We start from the raw sequence: 17,527 nt of genomic DNA, 5'->3' as shown, positions 1-17,527 counted from the left end.
TTGTAGGTGTGCAACTCTTATAATCAAGATACTGAAATATCAAGGCTATTACTACTTTTTATCACTGCTTTTTCACTGTTATGTTGCTTCAACAGATCCAGATGCTTTCTTTGAAAACTGGTATTACAAAACTTGCTTTATTGTTGGCATAGCTACATTAGTATTTATCTTCAGACAGATAGTCTGACATACCCTTCCATTCATGCTAGAATAAAACTTTTGTATGAGATGAGATACCTTGTAAGTAACAGCTGAATCCATTAAAAAGAGAAAATAGTATATATAAATCTCCACAAGCAACAATTACTATGGCTGCTGTACTGTAACTTTATAGTTTTGGTAGCAGCTATAAAATTGATATAGTTCAACCTGCAAGAAATAATCAGGTGTTGTTTTTTTTCCAGTGTTGTAACTTAAATTCTCCTGATTTATTTTTCTCTTTACTCCCTGTTACATTATACCTAAATATTCATGAATGTTGTGTGTGAGCTTAGTCGTTTCTGCAAAACCTTTTTCCAGTGCATCTTGCAACAAGACATTGGCTAAATATGGTATACTGGAAACATTTCATAAGGCCAAGAAAGATGCATATTTAAATGAAGAAAGAAATGCCGCTTCTGACATTCCAGACAGTTGTGATGGTAACATACTTACTCTATTTCCTATCCTGTAGGTGACTTTAAAAAAAAATTGTTAATTGAAAATTTCTTGTCCAGTTATAAAATAAAATTAAATAAAATAATGCAACCTTTTTGGATATGGCCTAATGCCAAAAACAGCTGAAATTTAAAAGCTGTAATTCAGCATGAAAATAGCCCTTGTTGAGAAGTAGTTAATTGCATTGTTCCAAAGGAAATTGATTTTGATTTGGCCATGTTATGAGGCTCTGAAAATTACATACAGAGCATGTGAAATCCTCTTTTCTTATTGGTTGTTTAAGTTTATTAAACTCCTGTCCTGCATTGAGAATCAAGTAGGCAGGTCCCCATTTCAATGGGGGTTCTCTGTGGCTCTCAATACAGAGCTGCAGTATTGTTAAGCATTCACAAAGCTTATGTCAACCCCCCCAAATCATGAGATTTTAAAAAATCATAAATTATGGGGTCTTCTATTTTTCTCACGATTTTAAGCCTTTAGGGTTCATGTATTCAGTTTTTTTCTCTGCAACCATGATGGATAGAAACATTATTTTTAAATGAAATCTTGTAGTTTTGTGTAATTACGTGATTCCAGGTGCTGGGGGTTTAAGAAAAACACCAAATACTGTGAGATTTGCAGAACATTTGCATGAGTTGGCATTGGCAAGATTAGGGCCTAAGTGATCACCTAGAACGGAACTGCACTTGCTTGAATAGCTCAGTTCAACAACAAACAAATAACAAGTTCCTTAGGTCCTGGTCACCGCATTTCAAGAAAGATGTGGAGAAATTGGAAAGGGTCCAGAGAAGAGCAACAAGAATGATTAAAGGTCTTGAGAACATGACCTATGAAGGAAGGCTGAAAGAATTGGGTTTGTTTAGTTTGGAAAAGAGAAGACTGAGAGGGGACATGATAGCAGTTTTCAGGTATTTAAAAGGGTGTCATAAGGAGGAGGGAGAAAACTTGTTCACCTTAGCCTCTAAGGATAGAACAAGAAGCAATGGGCTTAAACTGCAGCAAGGGAGGTCTAGGTTGGACATTAGGAAAAAGTTCCTAACTGTCAGGGTGGTTTAAACACTGGAATAAATTGCCTAGGGAGGTTGTGGAATCTCCATCTCTGGAGATATTTAAGAGTAGGTTAGATAAATGTCTATCAGGGATGGTCTAGACAGTATTTGGTCCTGCCATGAGGGCAGGGGACTGGACTCTATGATCTCTCGAGGTCCCTTCCAGTCCTAGAATCTATGAATCTATGGTCCACCAAAGCACTTAAGCAAGTCCCATTGAAATCACTGGGACCACTCACATGTTTAAATGCAGGATCTGTGCTCACAGGGTGAGTCCAGACTGGTCTGGATGTACTCTGAACATGGTGGGAAACCGAAGATCTGGTAAATAGGGTCCTTCTCTATTACCAGCAGCAGAATCCCCTGTGGTCTAAAGGAATGTGTATGAAACTAGGAGCTTGAGTTATCTGTCAACCTCCTTCCATCTGACTTTGTAATATTTATTTAGTAATATTTATTTATTTATTCAACACCAACCCTCTGCCTCCTCCCACACCCAAACTCCCTCCCAGAGCCCGCACCACCTCCCACACCCCTGCCCCAGGCTCAGCCTGGAGCACCCTCCCACATGCCAAACCCCTCAGCCCCAGCCCAGAGCCTGCATCCCGTTCTGCACCCCAACCCTCTGTACCACCGTGGTGAAAGTGGATGGGGGAGAGCAAGCGACAGAGGTAGGGGGGAGCTGGAGTGAGCAGGGGCACGGCCTCAGAGAAGGGGTGGAGCAGGGTCTTGGGGAGGGGGCGGGGCAGGGGTGTTTGGGTTTGTGCGATTAGACAGTTGGCAACCCTAGCAATAAGTTATTAGTCAGAGCTCAATTTGTCTCCAAAGGAAAAATATATGAGAATAAGTGGCTTAGAGAGAAGAGAATTCCTATAAAAATCTGTCAAACATACTGGACTGCTGGGACAAGGACATAAATGTAAACATACAACAAAGAAATATTTTAAGATTCAGACATGTATATAAGGTTTTGTGTGTGGAAGGGGAAGTATGATATAGTGTATTACTTGAAAATTAGTATGTGATAATTTAATTAAAGGCTATTGTAATACATAAAATGTGCATGTTCATCCTTAACTTTCTTCTTTCCTGACTTTTGAGTACTTAGTTGCAACCTGAATGTTCTTTTATTGTAGTTTTTTAATTAAATGAAATGTGTTGATTTTAAATAATGTAAGTTGCTGCTCAAGCAATGGGTGCTATTTTTATTTTTATATAATTTTTATATATATATATATATATAAAAATAAAAATAAAAAACAAATAAAAAGCTACATTTTCTCTGGGCTACCAACTATATTTACAACTAAATATTAATCTCTTTATAACACTTCTGGATATAATTGGCCTCCATGAATGCTCTTGTGAAAAGGTTACAAAATACGCCCTATGTATTTCATAACATATGATGTTCACCTAAGCAGAATCTCAGGCTGGTGTTAAAAACATGACTTGTGAAAATAAAAAAATTGTAAAGCAGAGAGTAGCTAAGCTAAACAAGACATGCAGAGGGCTGAGTCACACACCTTAATAGGAGCTCAGGAACGCAAACAAGTCGAACATTTTCGCTACTGTGATAAAGTATATAAACTTCACTCATTCTGAAAAGGGAACTGCAAGACTTAACCATGCAGTACAAAGTGTCATTTGTAATTCATCTCTATTGTGTACAAAACTGTCTTTTCTAGGAATGCTAGGGACAAATGGAAGCTTTCTCAAGTCACAAAAGGATTCCCACCCTATTATGGAGGTGGATGAGGAAGCTCACACAGGAAAAATGCAGCTCCAAAAAAATGATGGTGTTTCTATATCCTTAAGTAGAGACAGCCTGGAACCTGATGGTAAGAAATAACAGAGAGAGGAACCATTTAATCAGATTATTAGCAAATTGTTGGCCAAGTTATTATTAATGAAGAATATATTTTTCTAAAAATAAACACGAGTGGTGAGAATTGGTGAAACTGTTACCTTAAAACATTGTTCTCGTCCCTGATTCTGCAGCTAACTCTGCATAGGGTCTATCTGCATGGAATCAGTTGCAGGATCCAGTACACTATTTATTATTTCTTTAATACCATTAGCACTGTATGTGACTGTCTTTTATTATAATTAAACTTCTATGATTATTCCATGTACTGAGATTGTATTATTGTAATTAGATTGTCATATGTTTTTAAATTTAGATTCAGTTGTGGCTTCTGGACCCAATCAAAGTATTTTGGGAGCTGGATTGGATACTTTGGAAGAACAAGAAGAAAAAGAGAGATTCTTTGCTAAACTTGAAAAAGGAGCTTCATATACCATTGATTATTCAAGATTAAACAAAGAGCTGGACTCAAATGATTCTATATTACTAGCAGCATTTGCCTGGTAATGTGTGTGTGGGGGGACCCTACGCTGAAATTACTACATTACTTTTAATAAATATATACACCTCTACCTCAATATAATGCTGTCCTCGAGAGCCAAAAAATCTTACCGTGTTATATTGAACTTGCTTTGATCCACCGGAGTGCACAGCCCCGCCACCCCGGAACACTGCTTTACTGTGTTATATCCGAATTCGTGTTATATCGGGTCGCGATATATCGAGGTAGCGGTGTGTGTGTATATATACGATGGTGCTCAGAAGCCCAAATCATGATCAGAGTATCATTGTACTAGGTACGTTATGAATATACAAAATGATGTGGTCATTACTCAGAGGGTGTGATTCCCAGCTCAAGGAGACACATGGTAGCTGCGATCAAGCTAGCATACTAAAAAGTGTGGTCATGGCCGCATGACTGGTGGGTGGGGCTGGTCATCCAATTACATGCTATGGTCTCAGATGTGTATGTAATCGGGATGTTGCCCTCCTGCCAGTCATGTTGCTGCCATCATGCTCTACTTTTAGTGTCCTACTCTGATAAGAGCTAGAATGGGTATGTCTCCTCAGCTCAAAGTGCAAATGTACCCCAAAAACCTAGGGCAGGACACAAATGAGATTAGCAAAAGGAGAGAATGAGGAGAGTCATAGTGATAGTTACACAGACCTGTACACAACTTGATAGTTACAAGTTATTTAATTTTTTTTCTTAACTATAACATGTAAATTAAGATATTGGTAATCCATACTAACCTTCCACTTAGCCATTTTCTTTTAACATATTCCTATAGAAATCACATTAGAAGTGAGGCTTGGGGAGGGATTTGAAGTAGTGACTTCCAAGACTAGATCTGGGAGGTCATTCCATGTGTAAGAGGCAGTGTGAAAGCTGTGGGAGAAGTAGACAAATGGGCAGTCAAGGCTGGCATAATTGGGTTTGCTTAGAGATTGAAAAAGAAACTTCTTAAGATATAAGAGCAGATGAAAAGCTTTAAAAGTGAGGACAACAATCTTAACTTTGAAGGGAGCCAAGAGAGGAACTCAAAGGGTGGAACATGGCAAAGTCAAAACAAGAAGCAAAAATAATGATGATAGCCCCTCAAAACAAACATGCCTATGTGGGTGTGAAGGAAGCCAGAGAGAAGGTGGTTGCTGTAAACAATTAAGAGTGAAGAGGCTTGGGGTGAGAGTTTTAGCTGTGTGGACAGCTGTAGCAACACTTACACAAGTAGAATGTAAAATCGAATATCAATGATTAGATCAGTTTGCACATATTATTACAATTACTAGTGTGAGGCAGGAAGCTTTTTAATACAAATTAAAAAAACATCTAAATTGGTGCTCATAAATGACAAGGGAGACAGTAACATTCTTGAAAAAAACAACAAGGAGTCTGGTGGCACCTTAAAGACTAACAGATTTATTTGGGCATAAGCTTTCGTGAGTAAAAACCTCACTTCTTCGGATGTATAGAGTGAAAGTTACAGATGCAGGAGTAACATTCTTGTTTTTTTTGTTTTTTTTTTGTTTTTTTCCCTCAGCAATGAACAAAATGTAGAACAAGTGGAAGATGAATCTAAACATGAAGAGAAATGTGGTAATAGTCTTATCTTCACATATAATACACTTACGTTTTCTTGTTTAATTTGTGGAGTCTCTTCTTTTTGGCATTACTTTATACCCAGCAGTGTAAGCTAAGAATAGAGAAAATTTTACAAAACTGCTGAATAATTAACAAAAGGTGAACTCCCTGCACTAGTGTTAATTATAGAAGCTACTGAAGTCATCAGAAAAATGCATGTTGGAATATCTGAGTAGAGCAGGATCTCCACATTTCCTGGAAAGGAAAAAATACAATTTAAAACTTTTGTTTGTCCCCTACTTCATAGATGGTGAGCCAGAAAATTTGAGGCTCCTCTCCTTTTGCATATTCCAAATAGACAAGATAGTATAGCAACATCATTGAAAGGTAGAGTAGTGGGGGTATTATGGGAACCAGGTGATCTTTCATCTGGCTTTCTTCCACATCAATATTCATCCCAATGGGTGCAACCTGTTTTTATTTGAATGTCAAGGTGATTTACTTATTGTCTGTACTAATAAGGACTTGGGATCTGCCTTTTATAACTTTACAGTCCTTCCGTCAGGTGATTCCCAGATCAGCCTCCTCAGGTGATCAGAACCTCCCAGGTAGCTTGGTTTCCAGGCGACATCTCCCCTGATAAACCAGTTCTGCCTGGCAAGAGCCTGCCTCTTGTCTAGGATGTTTAGAGACGGATCCCAGTTTAAGGACCTCTATTGTCAGCCCTGTATAACTCCCACTTGAAATTTCAGTCCAACATGGAAGTAAAAGAACAGAGAAGGAAAAGGGCTGCACAATCCAAAAGGGAGTTAGGAGCTTGGTAAAGACACATACAGAGAGTTCATAATCTCACACCAAATTCATAAATTGTAGATTCTTCAAATTGACACACTGCCCCTCTTAGCCCTTCTCTACTTTTCCCTTTCACTGTGCTGCTGCTCCTCCCTCTCCCCTTACTTGTGCTCTTTCTTGGTTTATCCATTTTATTCCATACTGGCCTCTTAATCTATTCTACTAAAAGGGCAAATTCCTTTTTAAGATGGAATTAATTAATTGTTTAGCTGATCTGTCCAGAAATCCATTTTGGAAACTTTGAATTTAATAAACATAAAGAAACTCTTATTAAATCTAAGTAAAATGTGTATTTGCAAACTTTAACTAACTAAAGGAAATAGTCTTTCTTTAAAATGTATGGGTGCATTGTCAGTTCAAGAGTTATAATAGAAATGTTAAAATAAATTTGTAGTTTTACAAAGCTAAAAGAATAGAAATTCTTATAGTAACAATTTAGTTCCTATATAGTTATTGTAGTGTGTGTGTATATGTATATATTTATGTATAGACGATAATTATAGTCTTATCATTTTTTATAGTGAAACTCGTATAGTAACAATTGTGCTACATAATCAGAAACTAACGTATACATTTTGAATCCTCAAATGTTAAACAAAAATATCATTGGGAATGGTGGACAATCCTGTTTGTAGCAATTACACTATGTACTCATTTTAATTTGGAGAGACTATACATGATTTATTCTTCATGCTAATTTTTGTTACTGTGTTGCTCACAGAGCTTATTTTGTATTTGTTGTTAGCAAAGCATTTTCCTGACACTGCCTGTATCCAAAAAAAAAAAAATCATCTTTATTTCCTGCTTAATTATACTTCAGGCAATTACAGTGAAGATTTTGAAGATGAGACTGAATCTGATTATCTTTCTAAAAATGAAGATAACCAAGTTGAGCAAACTGTCAGATCAGATGCTGATTTAAGTATTCAAGGACAGGTATAATATTTAAAATGTTGAATTTTGTGGCGTCAAGCATAGCAGCAAATGTCTATCTGCTTTAAAGATGTTCATAGTTCTGACAAAGACCAAACTGCTAGTTTTTAAACGCTTCTTAAAAATCTATCATTTTAAACTAATTGTCTGAGCTTTTAAATTACTTGTTTGAGTTTATAGAGATCTACAAGTACACAAATGTACACGTAAAAGAACACAAGTAGCTATAGTTTTTTAAATGTACTTGCATTACATACAAGGAAGAATAGAGGTATTGGTGTGATATTTTTCCATGAAGAATGTACTCTTCCTAGTGGTTTGATCTTGATGGTCAGTATCAACCCTTGACATATCTACAGTACATGCTTATTTGCATTTTGAGTCAACGATCACAGATGGTAAGTGCAGTACTTAAAAGCACTGCACAGAGCTTCACAATGACAAGGAGCTTGTCATTTCAAGTAATACACTATATCATACTTCCCCTTCCACACACAAAACCTTATATACATTTCTGTATCTTAAAATATTTCCTTTGTGGGGAGGCCTGGGGAAGGGGCGAAAAAGCTATTGAGCTCTTCGGGAAAAAGGAAAGCCTCTGGCCCATAGAACTTTAGAATGAAAAGAGGAATCAAACTTTTCCTTTCCACCCCTTCTCCCAAACAGTGCATACACGTGTTGGCTAGTGACCTGCTGGATGACTTGTGAAGGGGTGGTCAGGACTATCTGTATCATCAATGATGAACCTAGTGGATCTAGCCACCTGGAATTCTGTGACTAGGGGAATGCCGGAGTGTCATGGAGAAGGTGCAGTAGCTCTATACCTGTTCCCAGCTGCTGTCAAGGCTGTATCCCCACTTTGAACTTTAGGGTACAAATGTAGGGGCCTGCATGAAAACTTCTAAGCTTAACTACCAGCTTAGTCTCTGGTCCGCTGCCACCATTTCCCAATTAGATTCCCTCCCTGGGAAGCCCTGAGAAACCTTTCACCAATTCCCTGGTGAATACAGATCCAAACCCCTTGGATCTTAAAACAAGGAGAAATTAATCAGGTTCTTAAAAAGAAGGCTTTTAATTAAAGAAAAAGGTAAAAATTATCTCTGTAAAATCGGTATGGAAATTAACCTTACAGGGTAATCAAACTTAAAGAGCTTAGAGGACTCCCCTCTAGTCTTAGGTTCAAAGTACAGCAAACAAAGATAAACACTTTAGTAAAAGGTACATTTTACAAGTTGAGAAAACAAAGGAAAACTAAGACGCCTTGCCTGGCTATTTACTTACAAGTTTGAAATAGGAGAGAGTTGTTTAGAAAGATGTGGAGAACCTGGATTGATGTCTGGTCCCTCTCAGTCCCGAGAGCGAACACACTCACAAACAAAGAACACAAACAAAAACCTCCCCCCCCCCCCCCCCCCCCCCCCCCCCCCCCCCCCCCCCCAAGATTTGGAAGTATCTTGTCCCCTTATTGGTCCTTTAGGTCAGATGTCAGCCAGGTTACCTGAGCTTCTTAACCCTTTACAGGAAAAGGATTTTGGAGTCTCTGGCCAGGAGGGATTTTATAGTACTGTACACAGGACAGCTGTTACCCTTCCCTTTATAGTTATGACAGCTGCCCTTGGCATAGAAGGCATGGCCGGAGTGGCTGTATGTTCTGGCTATTTCTGATTGCTGCAACAGCTTTTTGGGGATCACTTGGCCTAGGTTAGAGCAGTTCTGAGGCTGGTCTAATTTTCACCAGGGCCAAACCATCCCAGGATCACCCTAAAATCCAGGGGCCTAAAACGTGATATAAAGTCACCTTTTCCTACCCTTTGGGTCCAAGAATTGGACCCAGTGTGTTTTATGTAAGCAAAACAATGAGACCAAGAGGTAAGCCTTCAATGCAAAATTAAAGACAATAAGTCTTTGTAAGGATATTTTGTGTGGTATCCAACTGTACCACATCTATAGAAAATGAGCTAAACCTATTTTCAGATGCTTCTGGTCCCTTAAGACTGAATAGCAAAACACTGGTGCATAAAATGATTCTTATTTCTGAGCAAAATTCTTTAAAAAATTCAGTGCAACATAGAAGAGGTAAACTTTATTTAGTAGGGCGTACCATGTATGTGATTACAGCTTATCTACATTACATTCTGTTGTCTAGAACAGCTCACATTCATCTTCAGTTGATGACCCTCAAATTTTTGTAGCTTGTTTAAAAAAAAAAAAAAAAAAAAAAGTATTAGTTGAAATGCTAGTCCTAATAAATGCAAAACCACAAACTGCACCTCCGCCCATGTTCATACCACTTTAAGGCTTCAAATTTGAAGGCAAAGCAGTTAGGAAGTACAAAATGAATGCTGTAATAAGGACACTAACTTGGTGTTTTCTGATTTTCTTGTATTGTAATTTGCAATAACATTTTTAGCATCTAGTTCCATCTCACTCCAAAGGGGGAAGCAGAGTAAAAGAACGGGGAGGATGTATGGTTCCAGTTCATCTATTTGTATCATAACTACATAGTGCTCCAAGCAGTTGCACAGCTTAAACTCATACTATAAATATTGAACTGCACATGAACTAAATCAAACTTTTAATCTCTTTAAAGATAAACTTTTGTTTTTTCAAATTCACAAAGTAACTATCCTTCACTGTTTCAATTGTTTTAGGATGAAAAGACTGGCATGCTGGCTAAAGGTAAAAATTTAAACTTGCAGTAGCGTGAAAATATTTGTAAAACATATAGCAAGTAAATCTGTTTTATTTCTGTATGTGAATTTACTGCTCCCTAATCATGGACTGAAGTATTTAAGGATGATCCATATGTCTTAATTTTTAAATAGGTCTCAACAGTCTCTAATTTTGCACCAAAAATTCAATATCTTACGTAAATTAAGCTGTTATGGGATAAAAGGGAAGGTCCTTTCATGGATTGAGAACTGGTTAAAAGACTGGGAACAAAGGGTAGGAATTAATGGTAAATTTTCAGAATGGAGAGGGGTAACTAGTGGTGTTCCCCAAGGGTCAGTCCTCGGACCAATCCTATTCAACTTATTTATAAATGATCTGGAGAAAGGGGTAAACAGTGAGGTGGCAAAGTTTGCAGATAATACTAAACTGCTCAAGATAGTTAAGACCAAAGCAGACTGTGACAAACTTCAAAAAGATCTCACAAAACTAAGTGATTGGGCAACAAAATGGCAAATGAAATTTAATGTGGATAAATGTAAAGTAAAGCACGTTGGAAAAAATAACCCCAAGTATACATACAATATGATGGGGGCTAATTTAGCTACAAGAAGTCAGGAAAAAGATCTTGGAGTCATCGTGGATAGTTCTCTGAAGATGTCCACACAGTGTGCAGAGGCGGTCAAAAAAGCAAACAGGATGTTAGGGATCATTAAAAAGGGGATAGAGAATAAGACTGAGAATATATTATTGCCCTTATATAAATCGATGGTGTGCCCATATCTCGAATACTGCGTACAGATGTGGTCTCCTCATCTCAAAAAAGATATACTGGCACTTGAAAAGGTTCAGAGAAGTGCAACTAAAATGATTAGGGGTTTGGAACGGGTCCCATATGAGGAGATATTAAAGAGGCTAGGACTCTTCAGCTTGCAAAAGAGGAGACTAAGGGGTGGGAATATGACAGAGGTATATAAAAGCATGAGTGATGTGGAGAAAGTGGATAAGGAAAAGTTATTTACTTATTTCCATAATACAAGAACTAGGGGTCACCAAATGAAATTAATAGGCACCAGGTTTAAAACAAATACAAGGAAGTTCTTCTTCATGCAGCGCACAGTCAACTTGTGGAACTCCTTACTTGAGGAGGTTGTGAAGGCTAGGACTATAACAGCATTTAAAAGAGAACTGGATAAATTCATTGTGGTTAAGTCCATTAATGGCTATTAGCCAGGATGGGTAAGGAATGGTGTCCCTAGCCTCTGTTTGTCAGAGGATGGAGATGGATGGCAGGAGAGAGATCACTTGATCATTGCCTGTTATGTCTACTCCCTCTAGGGCACCTGGCATTGGCCACTGTCGGTAGACAGGATACTGGGCTAGGTGGACCTTTGGTCTGACCCGGTACGGCCGTTCTTATGTTCTTATGTTAAGAAAGAGATCTTGGAGTCCTGGACAGTTCTCTGAAAACATCCACTCAATGTGCAGCGGCAGTCAAAACATTTAACAGAATGTTGGGAATCATTAAGAAAGGGATAGATAAGACAGAAAATATCATATTGCCTCTATATAAATCCATGGTACACCCACATCTTGAATACTGCGTGCAGATGTCGTTGCCCCATATCAAAAAAAGATATATTGGAATTGGAAAAGGTTCAGAAAAGGGCAACAAAAACGATTAGGTGTATGGAACGGCTGCCAAATGAGGAGAGATTAATAAAACTGGGACTTTTTAGCTTGGAAAAGAGACGACTAAGGTAGGGATATGATAGAGGTCCATAAAATCATGACTGGTGTGGAGAAAGTAAATAAGTGTTATTTACTCCTCATAACACAAGAACTAGGGGTCATCAAATGATATTAATAGGCAGCAGGTTTAAAACAAACAAAAGGAAGTATTTTTTTCACACAAGGCACAGTCAATTTGTGGAGCACCTTGCCAGAGAATGTTGTGAAGGCCGAGACTATAACAGGGTTCAAAAAAGAACTAGATAAGTTCATGGAGGATAGGTCCATCAATGGCTATTAGCTAGGATGGGCAGGGATGGTGTCCCTAGCCTTTGTTTCCCAGAAGCTTGGAATGGGTGACGGGATGGATCACTTGATGACTACCTGTTCTGTTCATTCCTTCTGGGGCACCTGGCATTGGCCACTGTTGTAAGACAGGATACTGGGCTAGATGCACCTTTAGTCTGACCCAGTATGGCCGTTCTTATGTTCTAAAACCAGGACTTGATTATGGAAGCCCCGGCTTCCTTCTCCAAGCCCAACTGATACTTGGCAGGGTGAGAGCAATTGAGCATCTTTGAACCTAAAGTTAGGGATCAAAGCAGAAAAGATAGCAGCTTAAACTGCCCCTATCCTCCTGATTATAACCCCTTGATAGTTTGATGTAATATTTTTGGTCCTGTGCTGGAAGGTTGGACACCAGTGTTTTACATGCTTTTTGTGACCTACCTGTTGAAAGCCAAAGCCACCAACCCAAAAAACTTGGGTTGAGTTTTTTCAGAGCCAGCTAGGGATCCAGCCTTATTCATTTCAGTGGGAGTTATAACTAAATTCCTTAGTTGTCTTTGAAAATCTTAACCTTGTTGTCTAGCACTCTGACCTCCAGTCATAACACACCCACTTCTGGAGAAATGGATATTTTATTATTGGTCACTTCTACAACGGTCTCCTTTACCAGAGTGAAGAAGAAAATCTGTAGCTTGCTTACCCAGCTGTCTGGGAGTGAAGTGATCATGAGGTGCACAGGAAGTCTTTCAGAAATTAACAGAATGTTTTTCCTATTCTCACTTGTCTCCTCCCTCCAAAAAGGGGGGTTTACATAATTCAGAAATTGCTAAATGAGTTTTATTTTGGCAATTTAAAAAAAAATCATGCTGATTTTTGGAGAGTCCTTTAGAGTAATGTTGTTATAGTGAGGCATGTTGTTGTTTGGTCTGTCTACAAAACATGTGGGGGTCTAACAAATGAACTGTCTTTAGCCAGTTTATAAGTGCGGAGGAATGTTGTTGCGGCAACACTGTCAAGGTTGCTAAGCTGTTACAGCTGCTCAGTGCCTCTGTTCTTGGAGCTTCGGTGTTACCAGCACAAGCTGAAAGCTCAGCCTGCTAATTCAGCAGACCTCGATGTTACTCATAGAGAGAGACCACAGGCACGGTTCAGTGACTAGGGCACGCAGCCAGGTTTATTGCCCTCTAGGCACAGTCCTAACGACTCTCACAACTTGCACAAGTACATTAACATATGAGTGCCCCGTGGCAAGGAGTGGCTCAGACAGCGGGAATTTCTGTTGTCCCCTCGGCCACACAAAAGATTAAGGCGAGGTGCCCTGACATTTATAGACTGAGACAAACAACTGGGTTAAACAATTTATGTACCACCTCATGTGTTTCGTGACATCAGTTTGTTACCTTCCCTTTTACCTTGCTTCTGATGTCTCAGACAAAACACCCCTATTCGTTACTCTGTCAAACCATTTTATCTTATGCTAGGTTGTGGTGTATTTGTATTAACTTCCTGGAATATATTTATGTAGTTACTTCCTCTCCGGTCAGGAATGTGCTTACTTGGTTAGCCAGTATCTAGTGCAGTGGTCTCCAAATTTTTTTGATCGCACCTCTATCGGTAAAAAAATTCTGAGCATGCACCCCATGCCGCGCCGGCTCTACCACTTTTGCCAAAGCAAAAAAAAAAAAAAAAAAAACCGCTCGGACTCCCGCCCGAACTGCCGCGCACCCCCCAAGGATCCTCTTGCGCGCACCCCACTTTGGAGACCACTGATCTAGTGTATTAGTTATGTTGCCATGGCCAAGCCTGCTGTGGTCCATATCCTTTGAGTCACACTGTTAGCTATGCATAGGGCTCCAGCAAGGCCTGCATCAGTAACAAAATATCTGCTGGTGGGTTAACAAAATATTAACTACTCTAACAGTCTATTTTATGTTCAAGTATGCTAATCCTGAATTTGAAGGGATAAATGGTAAAGGCCTATTAGTAATAAAACCAAGTGAGGGCTTAATTCATGAGGGTTATCTAAAGGGCTTACTCATGAGCCTATCTGTGCAGTGTAGTATAAGGGTGTGTTCAGGGCCGGCTCCAGGCACCAGCTGAGCAAGCAGGTGCTTGGGCGGCCAAGGGGAAGGGGCAGCACGTCGAGCTCTTTGGTGGCAATTCGGCAGAGGGTCCCTGTCCCTCTCGGAGGGAAGGACCTGCCGCCAAATTGCCGCTGAAGAAGAAAGCGGCGCAGTGGAGCTGCTGCCGATCACGATCGTGGCTTTTTTTTTTCCCGCCGCTTGGGGCGGCAAAAACCCTGGAGCCGGCGCCCTGAGTGTGTACACCCATTTGGCTACTCGCAGTGCTTGTCACAGCACGGTGGGGAAATAGCAATAGCTAAGCCACTACTTCCTCTCCCATGCAGGTGGGTAGGCAGGAATGGGGTGTGGATTGAGCCTTAGCTCCTCTTTTCTAGTGTGCCAGCCAGCACAACTGAGCTGGTTTGGAGCAGAGTGGGCAGGGAAGCTGAACTGGGAAAAGAGCTGGAGCAGATTGCTTCCCCCAAGGAGCAAGAGGGAAGCAGAGACTGAAAAGGCCTGCTTTGCTGCTGGTGGAAGTGCAACTAGGAACTGTCCCATACGCATTGCGGATCGCAAGGTGCCAGTCTATTCCTAACTGATTAAAATTTTATTCTGCATCCATTGGGGCAGGATGGAGAAAGTATAATATCAAATCAGTGACAGTGTTCTCTAAAGTCCCAGGTTTATCTCTTTGTATCCTTTTAGTTGTGTTGCTTGATTCACAAGACTCCACCATGGAAACCCAAAAGGTCATTGAACAGCAAGATGCAGCAGTGACTGAACATGAGACACCTGACGTCACTAAGGATGAAATAAATAGAACTGGTAAGGCTGCTTTGTCTTGTCTTGTTTTGTTTTAGACTCGATTTTAGCTGAAGACTTGATGGCTCCAGAGGATTGGATAGAGGAAATAAGGAAATTCTACGTTCCCTATGCAAATCAAGCCCTGGTTGGTAATGACCAAAATCTTGAGGAAGGAAATATTTTTTCTTTTCAGGCTTAAATTTTTTTTCATAAAGGCATTTTCTAGACAACTGATACTTAAGTTTTAAATATTTTCTTTTATTCTTTCTTGATCACTGCAAGCTGCTTTCTCAAACACCCACACCCACACTTTAGCAATTGAATTTCATTTAGAAGTCAGAAATAGACATTTACAGCAGCTAAAATTTTAATTGTACTTGAAACTGTCATGGGAGAGAGAAGTCAAAACAATGAGAAAATATATAACTCCATGAAAACTTACAATACACTTATTTCATCATAGGCACACTGTATTTAATCTAACAAAATATATTTCTCATTTGTGTGAGTTTTAGTAGTGAAAATATATATAAAAATAGAAACACCTATAATTGCAGAGAAAAGACTTTAGAGAAGAGCAAGTATTGTTTAATAAACACTTTCCTAGTTAAAATGAAGTTTGCTGTTTTCAGCAATAGTTGCTCCCTGTAAATTTTGAAATTGTGAGTCAAGAGAGGAAAAGTAAATTGTTGGATTTCTTTTCTTTTTCTCATTACTTTGTCACAATGTTGTTCTATTTATCTGTTAATAGATCATGCTAGTAACTGAAACTTATGCTTCCAATGTGTTGAGTTTACTAATTGTTTCTCTAATGAATATTCAGTTCCCTGCATTTTGTGATTGTTAATTTCCAGCAGGTATTTCCTATGGACAAACTAACAGTGATATTGAAGCATTACAGCAGGCCTATTGTCATATTGATCAGTCTCTAGGAGACACAGATGAGCAAAGAATTAATCTTAGTGCGATGGAAAATGCAGAGTGCCCAGTACAAGATGCTTCACAAAACAACGAAGACTGTGCAAAAAACATCTCAACTACTGAATCAGGTAGATACTGCACATGGAAGCAGGATTGTGATTTCCCATCTATTGCCTTTCCTTAGTTGACATTACTACATTATGGAAATGATACATTCAAACTCTGTGGATAGAACTAGTACAGAGTGCAGCCATTTGCCATTTATTTTAGGTTAAAAGAGGTGTTGTTTTCTGGTAATATGGACTGAATTGCTCATGCTCCACTAATCTTGAGTATATAATCTTTGTATAATTCCTTTCTTGTTCAAATTATGTAAAATCAGTGTATGTTTTGGGTTGTGTTCAAGTTACACATGAGAAGTGTGTTCAAGTTACTTAAAGGAATGATTTCAAACAAAAGAGCTAAAACTTAAAGCATTTCTGCATTTACTATTGACTCCAATATTCTCTACTGCATAAAACAAATCTCTTTTTAAAAATTGAAAAAACAAAACTGTAATATCACATACACAAGTAAAATATATAAGCCTAGGGGTAAAATTTTTCAGAAGAGTCTAAGTCCCATTTTCAAGAGTGCCTTAGGCTCCCAAGTAGAGGTGGCTGGGAAACCTAATTACAGTTATGTGAAAACTTTAGAGTTTTCATAATTTTTTAAATTCTGACGTGGGACAGATTTTCACAGAACTGAAATCCTGCAACATTTCATTTTGGAAACACCAAAATCTGGTGTTTCTGAAACAAAATATGCTCCTGGGATCCCCGGCTGCCTCTTTGGCAGGCCGCAGGGAAGCTGGTACCCATGATGCCTTGGCAGTTGCAGATTGAAATTGACATGATTCTTATCAGGTTCACTGCTGTCCATCACTGAATAACAGTGGTGAAACTGACCAGACCTTTTAACTTGACAAAACTCTGGTCAGCTTCACTGCTGCTATTCACTGAAGGGCAGCTATGGATCTAACAAAAATCATGTCAATTTCAGTCTGTGGTGGCCAGGGTTCCTGGCTTCATTGCAGCCCATATGGTGATCTGCCGGGACTTGGGAAGCCTTGGGTCCTTTCTAACATGCTTGGTGGGTTGAAGCTGGAACCCTGGGAGTGACAGCTCTGAGGCTCCTGGCTGAGCTGGGTTTTCCAGGGTTCCAGCTGCATTTCATCCTACCCGCAAGCCCCAACTGCTGAGAATCCAGGCAGATGAGATGACCAGGAACCTTCCTGGGTTCTGTCAGAAGTTTGTCAAATTCAAACTGCTTCCTTGAAATATTTTGATTTCCATGTATCAGAAAATTATGACACAAAATATTTTGTTGGAATTTTTCTGACCAGCTTTTCTCCTAAATGCCTAAGTCTGTCTTACTGAGTGGGACTTGAGTTTCTAAGTGCTTTTTGAAAATGGGACTTAAGCTCCAGAATCACTTAGTCACTTTTGAAAATTTGACTCTCGATCTTCTCCCTGAAGTCCAACCAGGGAGTGGATCTTCAGCGTGTGAATCTCTACTCCCACAAGATGGGGGATTAGCCACATCAGTGGCACTATCTCTTCTCTTCTAC

The 17,527-nt window shown here is 39.3% G+C and overlaps 1 protein-coding gene across 16 annotated transcripts in view; it reads left to right on the top strand.

Moving 5' to 3' along the window:
* Positions 1-17,527, top strand: part of CEP162 (centrosomal protein 162) — a 78,723-nt gene that overhangs the window by 16,288 nt on the left and 44,908 nt on the right. For 12 of the 16 annotated variants that reach the window (XR_010599519.1, XR_006176173.2, XM_065588157.1 and 9 more), the window contains 7 exons: positions 3,395-3,547; positions 3,890-4,076; positions 5,616-5,671; positions 7,329-7,444; positions 10,093-10,120; positions 14,899-15,018; positions 15,852-16,046. Coding sequence is in view for 14 of the 16 variants with exons in the window: in XM_065588157.1 (XP_065444229.1) it covers positions 3,395-3,547; positions 3,890-4,076; positions 5,616-5,671; positions 7,329-7,444; positions 10,093-10,120; positions 14,899-15,018; positions 15,852-16,046 (855 nt within the window). In the remaining 2 variants the exon portion in view is untranslated. Of the gene's footprint in view, positions 1-3,394; positions 3,548-3,889; positions 4,077-5,615; positions 5,672-7,328; positions 7,445-8,122; positions 8,249-10,092; positions 10,121-14,898; positions 15,019-15,851; positions 16,047-17,527 lie in introns of those variants that run through there. The other 4 variants (XM_065588159.1, XM_024102974.3, XM_065588158.1 and 1 more) reach the window with 2 other exon arrangements.

This window comes from Chrysemys picta, chromosome 3 (assembly GCF_011386835.1).
Source record: "Chrysemys picta bellii isolate R12L10 chromosome 3, ASM1138683v2, whole genome shotgun sequence".
NCBI lineage: Eukaryota > Metazoa > Chordata > Testudines > Emydidae > Chrysemys > Chrysemys picta.
Note: the sequence above shows the minus strand (reverse complement) of the source record. Positions and strands in the feature narration are given on the sequence as shown.